Below are 17,513 nucleotides of genomic sequence, written 5' to 3'. Positions count from 1 at the left end.
GGGCCACTCAACCACTGAGCCACATCCCCAGCCCTATTTTGTATTTTATTTAGAGACAGGGTCTCACTGAGTTGCTTAGCACCTTGCTTTTGCTGAGGCTGGCTCTGCGCTTGTGATCCTTCCACCTCAGCCTCCCAAACCACTGGGATTACAGGTGTGGCCACTGTGCCTGGCTTCTCATTTTGGTTCTAATCTGTATCTTCATAATATTAGTGAAATTGATCACCTTTGCATATGTATGTTGATTGTTTAGGTTTCTCCTTCTGGGAATATTTATTCATTTTCTTGCCAAGATACCAATTGATTTGTTTTTCTTCTCCTTATTAATTTGCAGCCTACTTCATATATTCAGGATGTGTATCCTTTGCTAGTTTATGTGATTCACTTATTTCCTCCCAATTTATATCATGTTTTTCACTTCATGGTGTTATTTTTGTTAAATGGAAGTTTTGAATTTCAATATAATCAAATTAGCAAATTCTTTTTTGAGCTATATTTTTGTATTTTCTTAAAGAAAATCTGTCTTACCCCCCAACCACAGAGATTTTTTTTTTGGAATATTTAAAAAGCATTAGAGCTTTACTTTTCACACTTAGGTGGCTTTTATTTTGTATGAGGTATAACATAGGGATCACTCACTTTTGTATATGACTAACCATATAAAATTTGCTAATGTAATTATGCTATATAACATATTTCTAAATGTAAATGTGTGTTTCTGGGCAAGGGTCGAAAACATTTGCTTATATGCAAGGTAATGCTACACTTTTGATTACTGTATCTTAAGAAATTTTGGCATCTAGGTAAGACAGCCCCCTTCCATACATTTTCTTTTCCAAACTGGAGTTGGCTCTTCTTGGCCATTTGTTCTTCCATATAAACTATGGACCCAGATCATCAAATTCTATCAAATTTTAACTGAAACTACATTGAATCATCCCATCCATGAACATGGTAAACCACTCCACTTCAATAAAAATTTATAATTTTTCTATAATATGTACAAAGAATTTAAAAATTTTTGTTGATATTGTAAATAGAATATGGGAAAATTATATTTTCTAACTGTTGGCTTCTGGTTTACAAAAATGCAATTCATTTTTGGATTATGTACCAAATATATTTTCTAAACATATTTTGGTTCTGTTTATCATTAAATATTCTTGAATGTTCTATATAAGCAATAAAGTTAGCTGCAAGTAAGGACAGATGTTTTTCTTTTCTAATTCTCATGTCTTCTATTATTTTTTTGTCTCATTTTCTGAGTTAGGACTTTCATGTATAATGCTTAAAATATTCTTATGTTATTTCTTCTAACATTTCACTTTTCAAGTGATGCTTACTGTAATTTTTTGATGGATACACTTTATCAGTTTAATATGTTCACTTATAATTTAATGAATCTTTCAATGTGTGGATGAATGCTTACTGTTATCAAATACTTTATCTGCAACTAGTATGAAACCATGTAATTTTTTTCTTTTAAACTGTGCACGTGATAAATCACCTACATTCATGTAATTTGCCTTTTTGTATGAACTATTTCAGAATACAAAAAAGTCATTAAATAATACATTGTACTCATTACTTAGCTGAAGTTAACACCCATGTCCCCACTATTTAAGAATTAAAACATTACAGATCACTTAAAAGCTCTCACCCCTGTACTGCCTTCCCTAAATCAACTCCCATTATGATCTTGTTTTTTATTTTTTCTTTTACTATACATAGATATACTTTCTAGTGATAACTTATCCCTAAATTTCTGAAATAAACCCATTAGGTCATGATAACACATACTACATTAATGGATGTAATGATCATAATGCAAACTTCCTATTTTAGAGAAGGATCCATGTGCTGCTGAGAAGAAAGTGTATTCGTTCTTTGTTGGATGGTATATTCTATATAAGTCGGTTAAGTCTAAACTGTTGATTGTGTTATTGAGATCTATGGTTTCTTTATTCAATTTTTGTTTGGACAATCTATCCAGGGGTGAGAGAGGTGTGTTAAAATTGCCTAGTATTATTGTGTTGTGGTGTATTTGATTTCTGGAATTGAGAAGGATTTGTTTGACGTACATGGATGAGCCAATGTTCGGGGCATAGATGTTTATGATTGCTATGTCTTGCTGATTTATGCTTCCCTTAAGCAGTATGTAATGTCCTTCTTTATCCCTTCTGACTAGTTTTGGCTTGAAGTCCACATTATCTGAAATGAGGATGGATATTCCCCTTTTTTGCTGTGTCCACGTGCATGGTATGTTTTTTCCCATCCTTTCAGCTTTAGTCTATGGGTATCTCTTTCTATGAGGTGAGTCTCTTGCAGGCAGCATATTGTTGGATTTTTCTTTTTAATCCAATCTGCCAGTCTATGTCTTTTGATTGATGAGTTCAGGCCATTAACATTCAGGGTTATTATTGTGATATGATTTGTTCCCAGTCATTTGACTCATTTTTGTTTTTTGACATGATTTGGTTTCTCCTTTATTTGGCTATTCCTTTAGGCTAGTTCCTCCCGTTGCTGATTTGCATTGTTGTTTTTCATCTCTTCCTTATGGAATAATTTGCTGAGAATGCTCTGTAATGCCGGCTTTCTTTTTGTAAATTCCTTTAGCTTTTATTTATCACGGAAGGATCTTATTTCATCATCAAATCTGAAGGTAAGTTTTGCTGGGTATAAGATTCTTGGTTGGCATCCGTTTTCTTTCAGTGCTTAGTAAATGTTGTTCCAGGCCCTTCTAGCTTTTAGGGTCTGGATTGAAAAATCTGCTGATATTCTTATTGGTTTCCCCTTGAATGTAATTTGATTCTTTTCTTTCACGGCCTTTAAAATTCTGTCTTTATTTGTATGTTAGGTATTTTCATTATAATGTGCCTTGGTGTGGGTCTGTTATAGTTTTGTATATTTGGAGTCCTATAAGCCTCTTGTACTTGGTTTTCCATTTCATTCTTCAGAGTTGGGAAATTTTCTGATATTATTTCATTGAATAGATTGTTCATTCCTTTGGTTTGTTTCTCTAAGCCTTCCTCAATCCAATAATTCTTAAATTTGGCCTTTCCATGATATCCCATAATTCTTGTAGATTCTGTTCATGATTTTGTACCATCTTTTCTGTTTGGTCAACTTTGTTTTCAAGATTAAATATTTTATCTTCAATATCTGAGGTTCTGTCTTCCAGGTGTTCTATCCTATTGGTTATGCTTTCTATGGAGTTTTTAACTTGGTTTATTGTTTCCTTCATTTCAAGGATTTCTGGGTTTTTTTTTTTTCAGTATCTCTAACTCTTTATTGAAATGATCTCTTGCTTCTTGTATTTGCTCTTTTAACTGTTGACTGGTGCAATCATTTAATGCCTGCATTTGCTCTTTCATCTCCTCCTTCAATGCCTGCATTTGCTCTTTCATCTCCTCGTTTGCTTCCCTGATTGTTTTAATTATGTACAATCTGAATTCCCTTTCTGACATTTCTTCTGCTGTGCTGTCATTGAGTTTTATTGATATAGTATCTAGGTTTGTTTGGGACATTTTCTTCCCTTGTTTTGTCATATTGGTCAGATATCAGTGGGACTCTGTGATATTGCAGATTTCCTCTATTGGCTTATAGTGTCCCTGTAGATTTCCAGTGTATCACCTCCCAGCCTTCAGTAGCCCAAAGTCTTGGAGTAACTTGATAATGAAGTGCTTCCGAAGAGAGCTGCCCCTAGCCTGCTACTGGTTCCAGGAAGAGAGACCCGGAGAGGTCTCTGGCTGCCCTGCCCTGGTCCCAGAGGCTGCTTGCGGGTTGGAGGTCTCCACTGGCTTGGGGATTTGTGGCTGGCTCTGTGTAGAAAGGCTCTCACTGGGCGGTCTGCTCTGAGAAGCTAGCCTAGAAAGGTGCTTCCCACCGGAGGGAGCCGGGCTGCTTGGGGAAGTCCCTGGCTGCCGTGTCCTGGTCTCTGAAGCAACCTGCGGGCGGGCCGGAGCTCGCTGCACACTGGCTCAGGGACTTGGAGCTGGTTCTGTGCAGAAAAGCTCTCACTGGGTGTCCTGCTCCGAGAAGCTGGAGAATCTGGCCCTGTGGAAGGAGCCCACTGCCGGAGTGCGCAGGGCTGCCTGGCGGAGACTCTAGCTGCCCTGCCCTACTCTAATAAGCCGCCCGAATCCAGGCCTGTTGCCTGGGCCGAGCTTCACTGGGTAAGGGAGACTCACCCAGTGATTCTATTTTAGTCCGAGTCTCTCAATGCCTCCCCTTCTTGAATCCTGGGTTCTGGAGCGACTGGAGATGCAGTCACCCTCTAGTCCACCATCTGGATTGCCCCCTATTAAGACTTTTGAAGTCAAATCTAAAACTACATTATTTCCTTGCCTTAGCGAGTACATATATCAAAACTAAGTCAAAGTTTTATGGTTTGAGATGACCACAGTCATACCTTCCATCAGCTTATTGCAGGAACTCTGAAATAAAAGTCATCCTTTAGAAGATACTGGCCCAAGCCCAGTCACCAGACTCTGGCCTTGTGCACAGTTCTTTAATCACTTTGTCTCTCTGCAGTACCAATACTTATAAAGAAAGCAGGGCAGATCCTTGATCACCCCACCTCACAGGACTGGCTCCACATTTGCCATTAAAATTTGAGAGTGAGGCATAAGAAATCCCACCCCAGTTGCGTCTTGGGTGGTTTTCAGGACAAATTTCCAACTGTCACTTACACTTCAGATAAACTATGTACATAAAATAGTAAATAGCTATGTCAGTTTTAGGAGAAATTATTATAGAAACAAGGAAACAATACTTGTTAATTACCAGATTATTCTGTATTAGGAAGACCTCAGCAACTTGTTCAATTATCAGCTATTAGCTTTTCACTCCTCATCTCTGTTTTCTTTAAATCTCTCACAGATCTACATCAAACACATAATAATGTTCGTCCTTCTTCAAATTCCTCATGTCACTTCAAGGAAATGTCTCTCTAGATAAATTCAAAGGAAAAACCCCTCCAATGTCTAATATGTTTGTTTTTATTAAATCATGAATTAATTTTTGTCTTCAGGCCAGTAATGCCATTACTGTCTTTCTTGTTCGGGACAGTGATGTTACAGGGCAGCTGGATGGTAGGGACAGGAGAAAGTCACCCTAGAAATGCAATTTCACTTGATTCAGGCCTTTGCATTCTGTCTCCTCTTTCCTGTTGGGGATCTTCTTGATGCTGGTACGTGACCAGGGCCGGTACTGAAAATAGATCCTGCCTCATCCATTGGTTTCCCCAGAAAATTCCATCAGGGAGGCTTGCTCCCGGAGGCAAGCAGGGTGAAACAGATACCCTATCGTTCCTTTTTCTTCCTTTCTCTCTCTTCTTCAGTGTAATGATTTCAGGGGAGAAAGGGCAAATAACCAAGAGGAAGTAATTAATATGAAAAACAGTGAATTTGAGAAATTTGTAATTGAAGCACTGTTGGCAAGATTTCACATTCTTTAGTAATGTATACAACAAAACTGACATCAGTTTGTTTTCTGGAGAAATATGAAAAATTGTGTGATTTGAAAATATTATACATTATTTTTTTGCAGTGCTAAGAATTGAACCCAGGGTTTCACACACCCCAGGCCTGAATTGTACCACTGAGCCACATTCCACATCAGCTCTAATAAATCAATCTTAATTATGGAATTTGATAAAACTGAGATATTTCATTTCCACATTTTCAGTGTTGGCATGAACTGATTTGGTGCTACATTTCCTTTATAGAAAGCTAACAAAACAGAGAAAAGAGAAAATATCTGCACTCATATAACTTGAAGGTTTTTTCTTTTTTTCTTAAAAAATAAGTGCTTTGATAAAGCAGGATTTAGTATTATCAAATAAGCAACTTGGTCATTTTTCCATGGATCAGACTGAAAATTTTCAAAAATCTGTAGAATACAGGACAGTGATGCAAAATATTTTTTCTATGTATTAACTATTAGGATTTCTCTTTCTTTATAAGCATTTATAAAAGATGGTTTATTCTTGTCTCTAGAAACTTAAGCTGATGTTTTGTAAAAGGCTGCCTGTGTTTTTAGGACTTAATGTACAACTCCGGTAAAGGGGTGAGGAGATGAAGTAAGAGCACAGATTCTTGGGCCACACTGTCTAAGTTTGAATCCTGGCTCTGCCACTCATTTTTGTTGTTGCTGCTGTTTGTTTCCTTCTTGGTACTGAGGATCGAACTCAGGTGCTTTATCACTGAGCACATCCTCAGCCCACATTTTTTTTTTTAAATTTTGAGTCAGGGTCTCTCTAAGTTGCTGAGGCTCATTAGCACTGTGAATCTGAGCAAGTTATTTAACATCATTGTGCCTCAATTTTGTTATCCACAGAGACAGAGCCAGCATTTACTCATCAGTTTAATCAGTGAATGCATTACTTAGAACACTGTCTAGTGCAGAGTAAATGCCCCAGCCTGAGTTTTAGCTAATCTTTGAAGTACCTTTTTTTTGAACACAGTTACAAGTTGCTTACCGATCTGGGATCAATTTCTTCATTAAGAACAGCTTCATTCTTTATGAGTGCCACTCGTTGTGCAAATCTGCAGGTCGATATAGATTCCTACAAAGCAAAACCACTGCTTAATGTATTAAAGCATAGAGAGAAATTTCTGTTTAGACAAAACTTAATTTTCAGTCACAGAAAAAAGATGCATACCTAAAGAGTGACGTATATAAAAAACCACCATGAAGAATGCTGCCTCTAAATTAGGGCCCTTGGAACATTATTTTCTCAATTTTGCCTCAATAAAATGACCAATGCCAAAAATATGGGAGATCCTAAGGTCCCAAAAGGCAACTGGCATGTGTTTTTAACTATTGATCTGTTAAACCAGAACCACATATATAAGTCATAATCACAGCAGGTACCATGACCACAAACATGAGAGACTACAAAATAAATATTTGTAACAGACCAACGAGTGAGGCCTTTCAGGGCACCTCACCATCAAAGGCTTGGCCATGTTCTGGGAAGCACCCTGCTGCTTTCTGTTTTCCTCTCTTGGAGAGGATCTGAACCCCAAATTCAACTGCAATGTGTGAAATGTCAGCTGGCTCTAAAACAGCCCAGGAGAGCTGTTCAACAGCCAAGCCCTGCCAAAAGAGCCTGTGTGCTGCACCCTGGGGACACATCTAGGGACAAATCTCAGGGATAGCTCCAGGGTATCCAGATCTTACTAGTCAGGAGACAAACTGAGCAACAGAAGTTTCTTCTGAGAAGAGAAGCAAAAGAAGACTCATTTCTCTGGCTGAGAACGCCTTTCAAAATTTAAGCAGGCCTTCTCAAATTTGTGTATAACGCTTCCTCAAACCATCTTGTGCTATGAAGTCAGTTCTCAACTGGAGTTTTTTATAATGCCGGCAAATAATCTAAAGCTGAGAACTCTGTGGTGTGTTCACCCCTGAAGGCCTATCTCAACCCAGCTGAAAAGCTGGAAACTCACTCAGGACCCTCAACTTCATCTCACAAACCAGCAATGGAAACCCAGGTTAAGATGCCCAGAAAGAAGAATCAACATACATCAATGTTCCTTTTCTCTAAAGACAGTGTCGCAATCATAGTTGTCATGCAGTTCCCTCCCAAACTGTCTCTCAGGACACTGGTCATCATGGAGTTCCTGTAAGGAATGTGTGAACGGTGTTTTTCTGAAAGGGCAATGATGACCTGTGATAAAGTGGAAAAAAAAAAAAATAGCATTAGCTTGACAGGAAAGGCCCAAGTGACAGGGGAGCTTCAGCAATAATTAAAAATACAAAATGAAATAATGACTGAAAACAGGATGACATCCGAAAGTTGGGCATGGAATAAATATCTTAGCAGGAATGTTCAGCACATGAATGGTGAAGATGGAATCAAGGAAATGGAGCATGAACCCTATCATTTTTGGACAGATGAAATAACTTGCATACTCTTATTCTGTTTCTAGCTGTTGGAAGATCTATATAAAAACATAATAGTTAATCATGCCTGATGACTTTGATCCCACCAAAATTGAGCTGTAGGACTAGAGATGTAGCCTAGCTGGAGAGAGCTTGCCTGGCACGCACAAGGCCCTTGGTGTGATTGCCAGTACCACATCAAAACGAAAGCACGAATAAATTGAGCTGTATGCCCCATTTCCAAGGTAGAGGCAGAACAGTAAGCAAAAACTGTGAGAAGTTGCGGAAGAGTTTGAGATCCCAGATTCTGTCCAGGAGAAGTCCTAGCCTTACTGAAGCATGGCACTCAATATCTCTGCCTCAGTCTCTTCATGGGTCAACCAGGGATAAATATAATACTTACCTCATAAACAGTAGAATGATCAACAGCATTAGAATGTGTAAATGACTTCAAGTAGTAATTGGTGCACAGTAAGTGCTGTGTACATGTTTGCTATCATCATAAACGAAAGAGGCAGCTTACGTAGTTCAAGTCAGGCCTGCTTTTCTTACTCCTCATGAGTTCCTTAAGTACTTAACAGGAAGGTACCAGATGAATGGGTACTAAATGGAAGATGGGATGCTGGAACTGTCCCCAAAGAGAGGCACCAGGGGCTCAGGGTTCCCCTGGGAAGATCATCCAATGCTAGGATGTCCTTTGCAAAATAGTCAAATTATCTGCCCACAGAATGTCAATTCAGGGGTGTCAAAATCCTGGCTCCTAAAAATGCCAACACCTGCTGTTCTAGCCCTCTCTTTGTCCAGCTGTGTAGTTTCCATCATCACTCCTTTGGTTTACAAAACAAGGTGTCAGGATTGTTTTTTGAATGCTGTTTTAAGAAAAATCAAATACCATTAGTCTTACTTTAAATCCACAAGCCCAGATGTTACTACATCCAGCAATCCGGGATCAGTTTCCTACCTTCAGAAATGAGGCCATCCTGCTTTCTCCTCCCTCTTCAAATCCCAATTCCTCCTTTTCTCTTCACTCCAACCTCAGATTGAGCTGATGGCCACCCTTCTACCAGACATGAGCAAGCTGACTGGATTCTCTTGCGTCTGTCACTAGAACCCTATATTCCTATCACTGAAGAGCACTCTTGTTTTTCCCTGTTACTGTTGGGCTCCTCGGGTCAGCACTCCACTTTCTCCCTCTTCTGCTCTTTGCTCCCACCTGCACACCCTCTTCTGCTCTCTTTCATTTGGATGTTTCCCATTCGGAATGCCCACTATTGCACTAGACTAAGAGGACTCTTGCCAAGGTCATCAGCAACCTCAGTTGTACCAAAAGCACTGAGTGTCTTCTTGCTAGCCTTCTAAGTTGAGTCAAGCCTTCACCACCGGCACTCACTGCTTCCTTTGGGGAACTCCTCATTCACCTGGTAATCGCAACACCATGTTCCTTGGTTTTAGCTCTCCTCAAAAGCTAGTTAATGAATGCTTCCTTTTCTCTTTCCCAGATTATAAGTAGTGAGGAGTTCCAGAGCTTTGTTCTTGATCCTTGTTTCCACTCTCTTTCCAAGTAATCCCTTCCTATCTCCTGACTTTTAAATGGATCTCCATCTTGGTCTTCCCAATATATACCATCAAGTTCAAACTCTTCTCAAGAGCTACCATCTCTGTGGTAACTCTATACCTCCACCTGGATTTCTGCTCTGGATTTTCTTTCCTCTCTGCCCCCATGTCTGATTCTCTCTCAGGACTATACATCATTATTAATGGCACCATCGTTTTCCTAGTTGCTCAGGTCAAAACCCTAGCCATCGTCTTATTTTCCTTCACTCTTAACATACAGTTCATCAGCAATTTCTATTAGATTTTCCAATAAAACTTACCCAGAAATGGACGGCTCCAGTTCAAGCCTCCATGATTCCTTGCTTGGACAACTGCATAAGGTTTTGTCATCTCCCTGCTTCTACTTTTGCCCTTCCAAGGCCTATTCTCCACATACCAGTCAGAGCAGTCTTTATGAAATATAAGTTACACAAAGTCACTCCCCTGCTTACAATCTTGTAGTAGTTCCCTAATACATTTAGTATGATAATCCAACTCCTGTGCCATCTGGGTCCCTTTCACCTATCTGACCTCATCTCCTACCATGTCCTCGTTGCCTGCACTGGTCTGCTCACTGTTGGTCCAACATGCCAAGCCAATCCCTACACCAGAGCCTTTGAACCTGCTGTTCCTTTTACCTGGGATGCTCCTTCCCCAAATTCTCATATAACTTTCTGTTTCTTCTCAAATATTTGTTCAAATTCTGTGTCCTTAAAGGTCTTTTCCTGTATGCCCTATCAAATATATAACACAGCTATAATACCAGCTTGTTAATCTATTTTATTTTTCTTATATGACCACTATTTAAAATCATGTTTATTTACTTGTTTGCTATCTCCTTCCCCACTTGATGTTCTACTCTTCCAAGTCAGAGATGCCATGCCTCTTGGTTACTACTCTATTTTCACTGCCTAAAACCACATCCAGCACTTAGTACATGTGGCAGAAACTAAGTCATCTCCTCAGTAATCATGACACCCCCATTCTACTTTGACTTCCTATAAAACTACACATTTTAGTCTGTCTTGAAGCTCATATTTTGCATAAAATGTAGCCCCACCAAGCAGATACCCTGTGTGGGATTTGGAGATAAGCAATGAGAGGCTGTGACCATAAGGAGGAGGGTCAGATTTGTGGGAGAGTGAGGTAGAAGTCATCTGATTCTTCTGGGACACCTCTAGCAAAGTTTCTGAAACCCTGCACTCAATGTCCCAAGTGCCAGGTGGGGATAACAGTGGTATTCTGCAGAACGATTCAGTGGTGTGGTTAAGTGTATCTTCTGGGTGCTCTGCTTCCAGCCGGGTGGTATCCAAGCCCAGATTTCTGACTTTTATTGAGATTCTTTAGGTTTAGTAAACTCTATGTTGCTTAAAATAGCTGGCATGGACCTTCTGGCTCGCAACTAAGAAGTCTGATGAATACAACATGTACTGAACACATTTTTGTTAAGTGAAGGAATGAATAAATGAATAGATGAATTATTTCACCTGCAAAGGCAGTGTGAGGGTCCTTAATATGGAATGAGATTTGGGTGATCTGTTTTAGTATAAAAGGAAAGAAGGTGGAGAACATGGCAGCCTTGATCTGAGTGGCAAGGGATGCAGAGCAAAGGTTCAGACCTTAAAGCCAAAAGGACAAGTTAAATACCTGAAACAGGTAAGGTGGACCCAAGTACTAAATACCAGACCAAACAGTGGTTGGCCTGACTGATGTGCAAGAGAGCAGCAATATTATTTATGAATCATCAATTAAGCATCTAATAGTTCTCTAGGTACTTTCAAAGTGCTTTAAGTTCTTTCATAAAACAAATATCACCTTTTAATTTTTTTACTGCTGTAGGAAACAATACTTTTATCTTTTCTCTTCAATGCCTTTATTGACTAATTTAAAAAACATAAAGAAGAATATGCTTATTAAATTTCCTGTGGATATTAAATTGTGTGTTATTGAACTTGCTTTTGTAAGTAACAGAAAATGTAATTTAAACTGGCTTCAATCATGGTAGAAATTTATCAGCTCATGTAATTGAACGAGGAGGGACTCCAGGTTAGAAATTCTCCCAAAGGTCAGTGCTACCACCAAAGACTTAGTTTTGCCTACACCTTTGTTCTATCTTCCATGGGGTAGAAGTTAACTCCTTCTCATAGCCACAGGATGACTCCCAAGTGTCCTTATTCATAACTTAGCTGAGAAAGAACCTTGTTTCCCTAATCATTAAACAAAAGTCCTGATCTTCTCTAATGACCAGCTTGGGTCCTGACCCACCCTTGAATCAATCAGTATGGCAAGGAGAAAGATTCCAATTCACTTAGGCCTATCAGGATCTACCCATTGGAATGGGCTCTTGTCTGGAATGGACATTGCATTGGCAATTCCATTGTCCTCTCCAGAATGGGTTCCAAAATTGTCAAAAAGAATTAAAAATCAAAAGGGGATTATGGATTAGATTATCATATTAAAACATGAAGGAAAAAAAGGTAATACATGATTAAAGAAAGAACCCAGGACTCAGAGTCAGAATCAAGCTTTCCCACTCATGTGATCTTAGGCAAATCTCTAAAATTTGCCCCAGTTTCCTCACCTATAAAAGTGGAATCAGAATGCCTGCCTATCTTGAAGAAATGTTTTAAAGATCAATAGAGATAATTTCTGGGATAGTTCTTGGTAAAACTAAAAGTACTTGGTGTGGTGGAAAAGCCTTCAGGAAATGTTCTTTATGATCCTTTTGGAGACTAGGTTTAGCCAAATAAGTGCAGGCCTGGCCCATTTCTTTAGAAGAGGAGTCTGAGCAGGTACCTGAGCTCCCAAGGACCATAATGAGCCCAGACCACTAGAGCAGACACAAATCTGCAGTGACACAGAAATGGCAGGCATTCGGAAGGAAGGCAGAGGAAGATGATTCTTTGTGAGTTACAGAGCAGGCAGGAACCCAATAATCTTCTGAGAGGCACAGGGAGAGGGTGTAGTCATATAGCCTGGCTTTCTTAAAAAAACGATTTACTTCCATTTTGGGTTTCTTGTATAAACACAATGACAAGTCTTCCTGAAAGCATTCATAAGGTGATAAAGAGTGGAAACTCACATTACACTTAATAACATTTCCAAGGACCTAGAAGCTGGGTCTGAAATCAATAATTACTATTATAATTACTAGTTTACTATTTAATGAATTAAAGTGATTTTCTTTTAAGGAGCTCAGAAGGGCATGGAAAATTATCCTCTGAAAACTGACAAAGATTCAGAGTGGTCTGACTACCACTGGCACCGTCAGTTTTTCTCCTGAACACAACATATTCATCAGGAGCCAAATGGGAACTGAGACTCTGAAAAAGTCCACTTCTGTTGCATAACAGGCTGAAGGCAGCCAGATTCTGATTTCTGAAGAGGCGGGGAGTAAACCTGCTCCATTCCTGGTGATTTCTTGCTTGATGTTTGGGCTGATAGAGGCCACGGGTCATACCAGGGGCACTTGGAGAGGTTTACAGTTAGCACAAGCATGCGCGGCTCCCGTGCTTTTCCTCACACCAACTCAACTTCCAGGGCCAAGACGTACCCTGCTATTGTGGCTGAAAAAGTTTTTGAGGAAAATTTTTGGATCAAGCATTATATATACAAAAGAACTCCAAAACCAATGATACTCTGATAAACAGAAATTACTTATGAGCCTGAGAAGGTGCCTTGGACTCAACAGGCTGGACCCTCCCAGCAGGTGTGAGGCCTCACAGTTGTGGTCAGGAGGGCACTTACCATTCTGCATAAAATTTCTAAACCACGCAGGCTAATTCACGCAAGACAGGTTAGCAAACTATTTCCACATTCATTTCTTTTACATTGAAACTGAGAAAGATAAGATATAATTACCAACACTGAAATGGATTTCCATTAGAGGTTTTCTCTTCCTGTATTTTGTACAGTTTGCTGTTTTGCTGGTGACATGGCAGCAGAGCCTCTTTCCCCGCTGCCTAATGTAACTCCCAGCACCCTGTGGCCACTCAATCACAATCTAGTGAATGAATGAATGAATGAATGAATGGAGCTAGTTACACTAAATTGTATTATACTTCTAGTCTCTGTATTCATATAATAAAGTACTATATAAAGAGAATTTGATTACGAAAGTCCTTGAATTGTTATTTCATTATCTTCCCACTCTTTTTATCACTCTTCTTTCTATGTACTCCATGTTTCTCTCTCAGTCTAAGTGGAATTCCAAAATTCCTCTTCTGCCCATCCACCTGCTCTCCAGCAGCTCCTCCCAGATGCACTCAAACCCCACATTCATTTTTACACACACAGCAGTTTCCCATATTGACGTTTTCTTTTTCTCTTGTGCTCATTTCTTGTCCTCATTCCATGACCTTATCTCGAGCCTCCTTCTTGCCCAGGTAAATAGTTAGCAGCTGAAGACAGGCAGGTGACAATGAAACAGATAAATTATACACAAGAACCACTGTCAAAGACACATGGGTGAAATTGGGACCTAGAGTGAACTGATGCCCCTGGGGAGGGAGAAAGGAGCTGAGAGGCTCCCAGTTCCCACTGCCCAGCTGGCTCTATGCCCGCCCTTGCCTCACTCACTCCTATTCATCCTTCAAGCCTCTGCTTAGTGTCAGGTCACCAGGAGTCAGGTCCCCGTTAGGAGCTCTGCTCACTGCCTTCCTTCCTCTTCATGACTCTCACCAATCAATCACAGACTTCACGTGTGCTGGCTTCATACATACCCCCTACATCAAACCATGAGATCTGGAGCAAAGACTATTCTTACTGTGTTCTCCACTATGCTCCAGTGCCGAGCACATACAGGTCCTTGTAAGTGCTGGTGAGATAAATTATTGACATAGAAAATCAAATGTCACATAGCCATCAAGATGACTCACACGAGGCTGATATTACAAAGATTTTGAAGAAAATGTGAGGAAAGGAACAGTTTCAGTGACAGGCGGCTTGCAAAGGTTGTGTAGAACAAAGGAAGAAAAAGGGGCAGACGTTTCTCTTGAGTGATTTCAATTGGTATAAAGTTCGATTCAACTGATGAATTTTATTTTATATGAACAGATGGACATAATGGGAATTAAAACAGACAATACTACCATCTGAAATAAGTAGATACATTTCTTTGAAATAAAGCACTTTGAATACAGTTCATTATGTTTTCATATAATTATTCTGTAAGTGTCCTATTAAGTAAAAGCTCTGTTAAGCATAAGTAGTGTGGAATATTTAGCAAGAAAGAGCTCAGGACTGCTGACTCTTGTCAAAATTCTAAAATGATAGGAATGCCATGCAGATTGGAATCTCTGGGTACTGCATTACTGGGATTCATTTGGTCAGAAGTTACCCATGTGCATCCTGTTCAGATAGTCTCCCTTAGGGTTCTCTCAACCAGCTTTTGCAGACATGACCATTATAAAGCATTTAGCATCAGGACAACATCAGTCTCAAAAGGGTTCATTAGGAAGTTAAAAAAAAGTTTTGTTCTTTTTTTTTTTCTCAAAGCTTTTAGCCTTAACATTCATTAACAAGTCCTTCTGCCTCATCAATATTCTCTGTACTTCTCCATTTCAGATTTTGATCATGTTTCTTTTTTTTCTAGAATCTGAAAACAATTGCCATCTTTAACATTCAATTCACAGCACTTATACTCACAAAGCTGAGAGGAACTTGAGAAATCATCTAATCCAATCCACTCATTTTAGAGACAAAGATTTTTTTCTGGAAGATATGCTTAGCTAAATTCAGATATGCTTTCTTTACCCTCAGTGTCAAATCCAAAAATTAAAATTAGAGCACCTACTGGGTTAGACTGTAGTCAACTTGGATTAGAGGTAGGGAGGAAAGCCAAGCCCAAGAGAACCACCACAGGTCAAATCACTGACAAGATGAAGTCACCGGAAGCTGAAAAAATATTGGTCACCTCTAAGTTATATTCCCATAGCTAATCTACTAGCCAGAAAAAATAGGCAACAGGAGGCTATTTATAACCTATATTCATACTCACTGTTTATTTTTCAATAAAGACAATAAGGCAATGAGACAATAAGTGGAAAAAGGCATTGGTTTTGGAGTCAAGTAAATCTCAGTTCAAATCCTCACCCACCCAATAACTGGGTAACTTTGGGGAGGCCTTGGGAGGACTTGACTTTTTGAAAGCTAACACCTACAACACAGGTTGTAAGGTTTAAATGAACTGGCATAAACAAAATGCTAATAGATACACCAATGTTCTCTGTGTCATTATTTACAATAGTTAAAAGTAGAAGGAACTATGAGGCCTTCAAAGGATGAGTGGATAAACAAAGTAAGAACATGTACAACTGCATATTATTTAATCCTGAAAAGGAATAAAATTCCAACACATGCTGCAATATGAATGAACTTCTAAAATACTATGCTAAGTGAAATAAGTCAGACATAACAGGATATATATTGAAATAATCCACCTATTTGAGGTGCCTGGAATAGGCAAAACACTAGGTACAGAAAGCAGAATAGAGGTTACCAGGGACAGAAGGGGCTGGGGAGCTATCGTTTAATGAACACAGAGTTTCTGCTTGGGATTATGAAATGGATCCTGAAATGCAAGGTGGTGATGATTGCATAACATCGTGAAAGTACTTGTCACTGAACTGTTCACTTAAAAATGGGTGAAAACTGAAAATTGTGTATTATGTATATTTAAGCATGAGAAAAGAAACAAAACAAAAATGTGACCAGAATGCCAGCTGCAAAGGAAGTGCAGCACCGTCACTGCGATGACATCCCCCTCCGCCTGCTTCACCTGCTCTAAGTAGTGCAGTGACAAGTTGATGTACTTGGCCTCTGTCAGAAGCTGGCCGCCCACTCCACTCTTGGCAACTCGCTCAGAGCCGGCCAGGTCCACCAAATGGAGCTTGGCGTGCCGGACAGTTGCAGATCCTGGCTCCTTGCTGGATAAATGAACAGTGAAAATGCAGTGGGAACGGGTTGAAGCTTGGTTCATAGGAGTCTATAAAAAAGAAATTGCAAAACAAAAATAATTTGAAGTGAGAACTTTGGAAGAATATCAAAAGATTTAAATTTATATTTCTAAAGATATAACAATTCCCATGAAGCCAACCTGTCAAATGGAACAAAAACACTTGTAACTGAAACCGGTAAAGTAAGTTCTTTCCAATGTTATTCCCTCCTGGATGACTGATAACAAATGTGGATGGGCTGATTCAGAAAGTGATAAAAAAAAAAATTCTAGTGAGGTAAAGATCAAGTCCTCTTACCAGGATGATAACTCTATTTCATTACCCAGCAACAATCCATACCTTATCCCTGGCCAGACATGTTGAAAATGCCTATTTTAATGTCACAGGAAGAGAGATGAGAATGTTGTATTCAGAGAATTCGTTATCACAATTATAAACACAATTCACAGACAAGGATGCCTACATTACTGCTACTACTCAACACTGAGCCAGAGGCTCTAAGCAACATAATAAACAAGAAACTGACACAGAGGCATAATAATAGGAAAAGAAGGGATTAAAATTGTCATTATGTACAGAAATATTTGCACCTAGAAAATCTAAGAGCTTCTACAAACCAACTGATAAGAACCAAAAAAAGTTAATCAGTATGGCTGAATACAAAATCATCATGGAAAATCAATTAAACTCCAACAACAATTAGGAAATAAAATATTATTTAGGATGGCAACAAAGACAATGAGATAACAAGGTCTTGCTTACACAGGAGATATATGATCTACAGGGAACTCGTAATATTTAAGGACACAGAAGGAAAACCCGAATAAATGGTGTGCTAGATATTGATACACCACTCTGTAGATGGAAAAAGTAAAAATCTATATATAAATGTTTGTATATTAATCTATGTGTTTAATGCAATTGAAATAAGAATGTGTCAGTTTTGTTTCCAGAACAAGACAAAGTGGTTCTAAAAATCAAGTAGGAGGAAATCTTCATGTAAAAGGAAAATGAGCTTTGTGAAGGAAGGAGGAAGGGGAGCTTGTCCTTCCTATGTCCAGGTGGACCAAAAAGTCA

General features: G+C 39.1%; 1 protein-coding gene across 4 annotated transcripts in view; it reads right to left on the bottom strand.

Annotated features, from left to right (window-relative positions):
- The window catches only part of KIF6 (kinesin family member 6), a 410,860-nt gene that overhangs the window by 257,651 nt on the left and 135,696 nt on the right, over positions 1–17,513 (bottom strand). For all 4 annotated transcript variants that reach the window (XM_079148124.1, XM_079148122.1, XM_079148123.1 and 1 more), the window contains exons 7-9: positions 16,259–16,465; positions 7,529–7,672; positions 6,482–6,568 (exon numbers count right to left, since the gene is read on the bottom strand). In XM_079148124.1, the coding sequence (XP_079004250.1) occupies positions 6,482–6,568; positions 7,529–7,672; positions 16,259–16,465 (438 nt within the window). The remainder of the gene's footprint in view (positions 1–6,481; positions 6,569–7,528; positions 7,673–16,258; positions 16,466–17,513) is intronic.

The sequence above is a fragment of the Sciurus vulgaris genome (assembly GCF_902686455.1).
Source record: "Sciurus vulgaris genome assembly, chromosome: 7".
NCBI classification, from domain to species: Eukaryota; Metazoa; Chordata; class Mammalia; order Rodentia; family Sciuridae; genus Sciurus; species Sciurus vulgaris.
The sequence above is the reverse complement of the archived record's forward strand: the minus strand, read 5'-3'. Positions and strand labels throughout refer to the sequence as shown.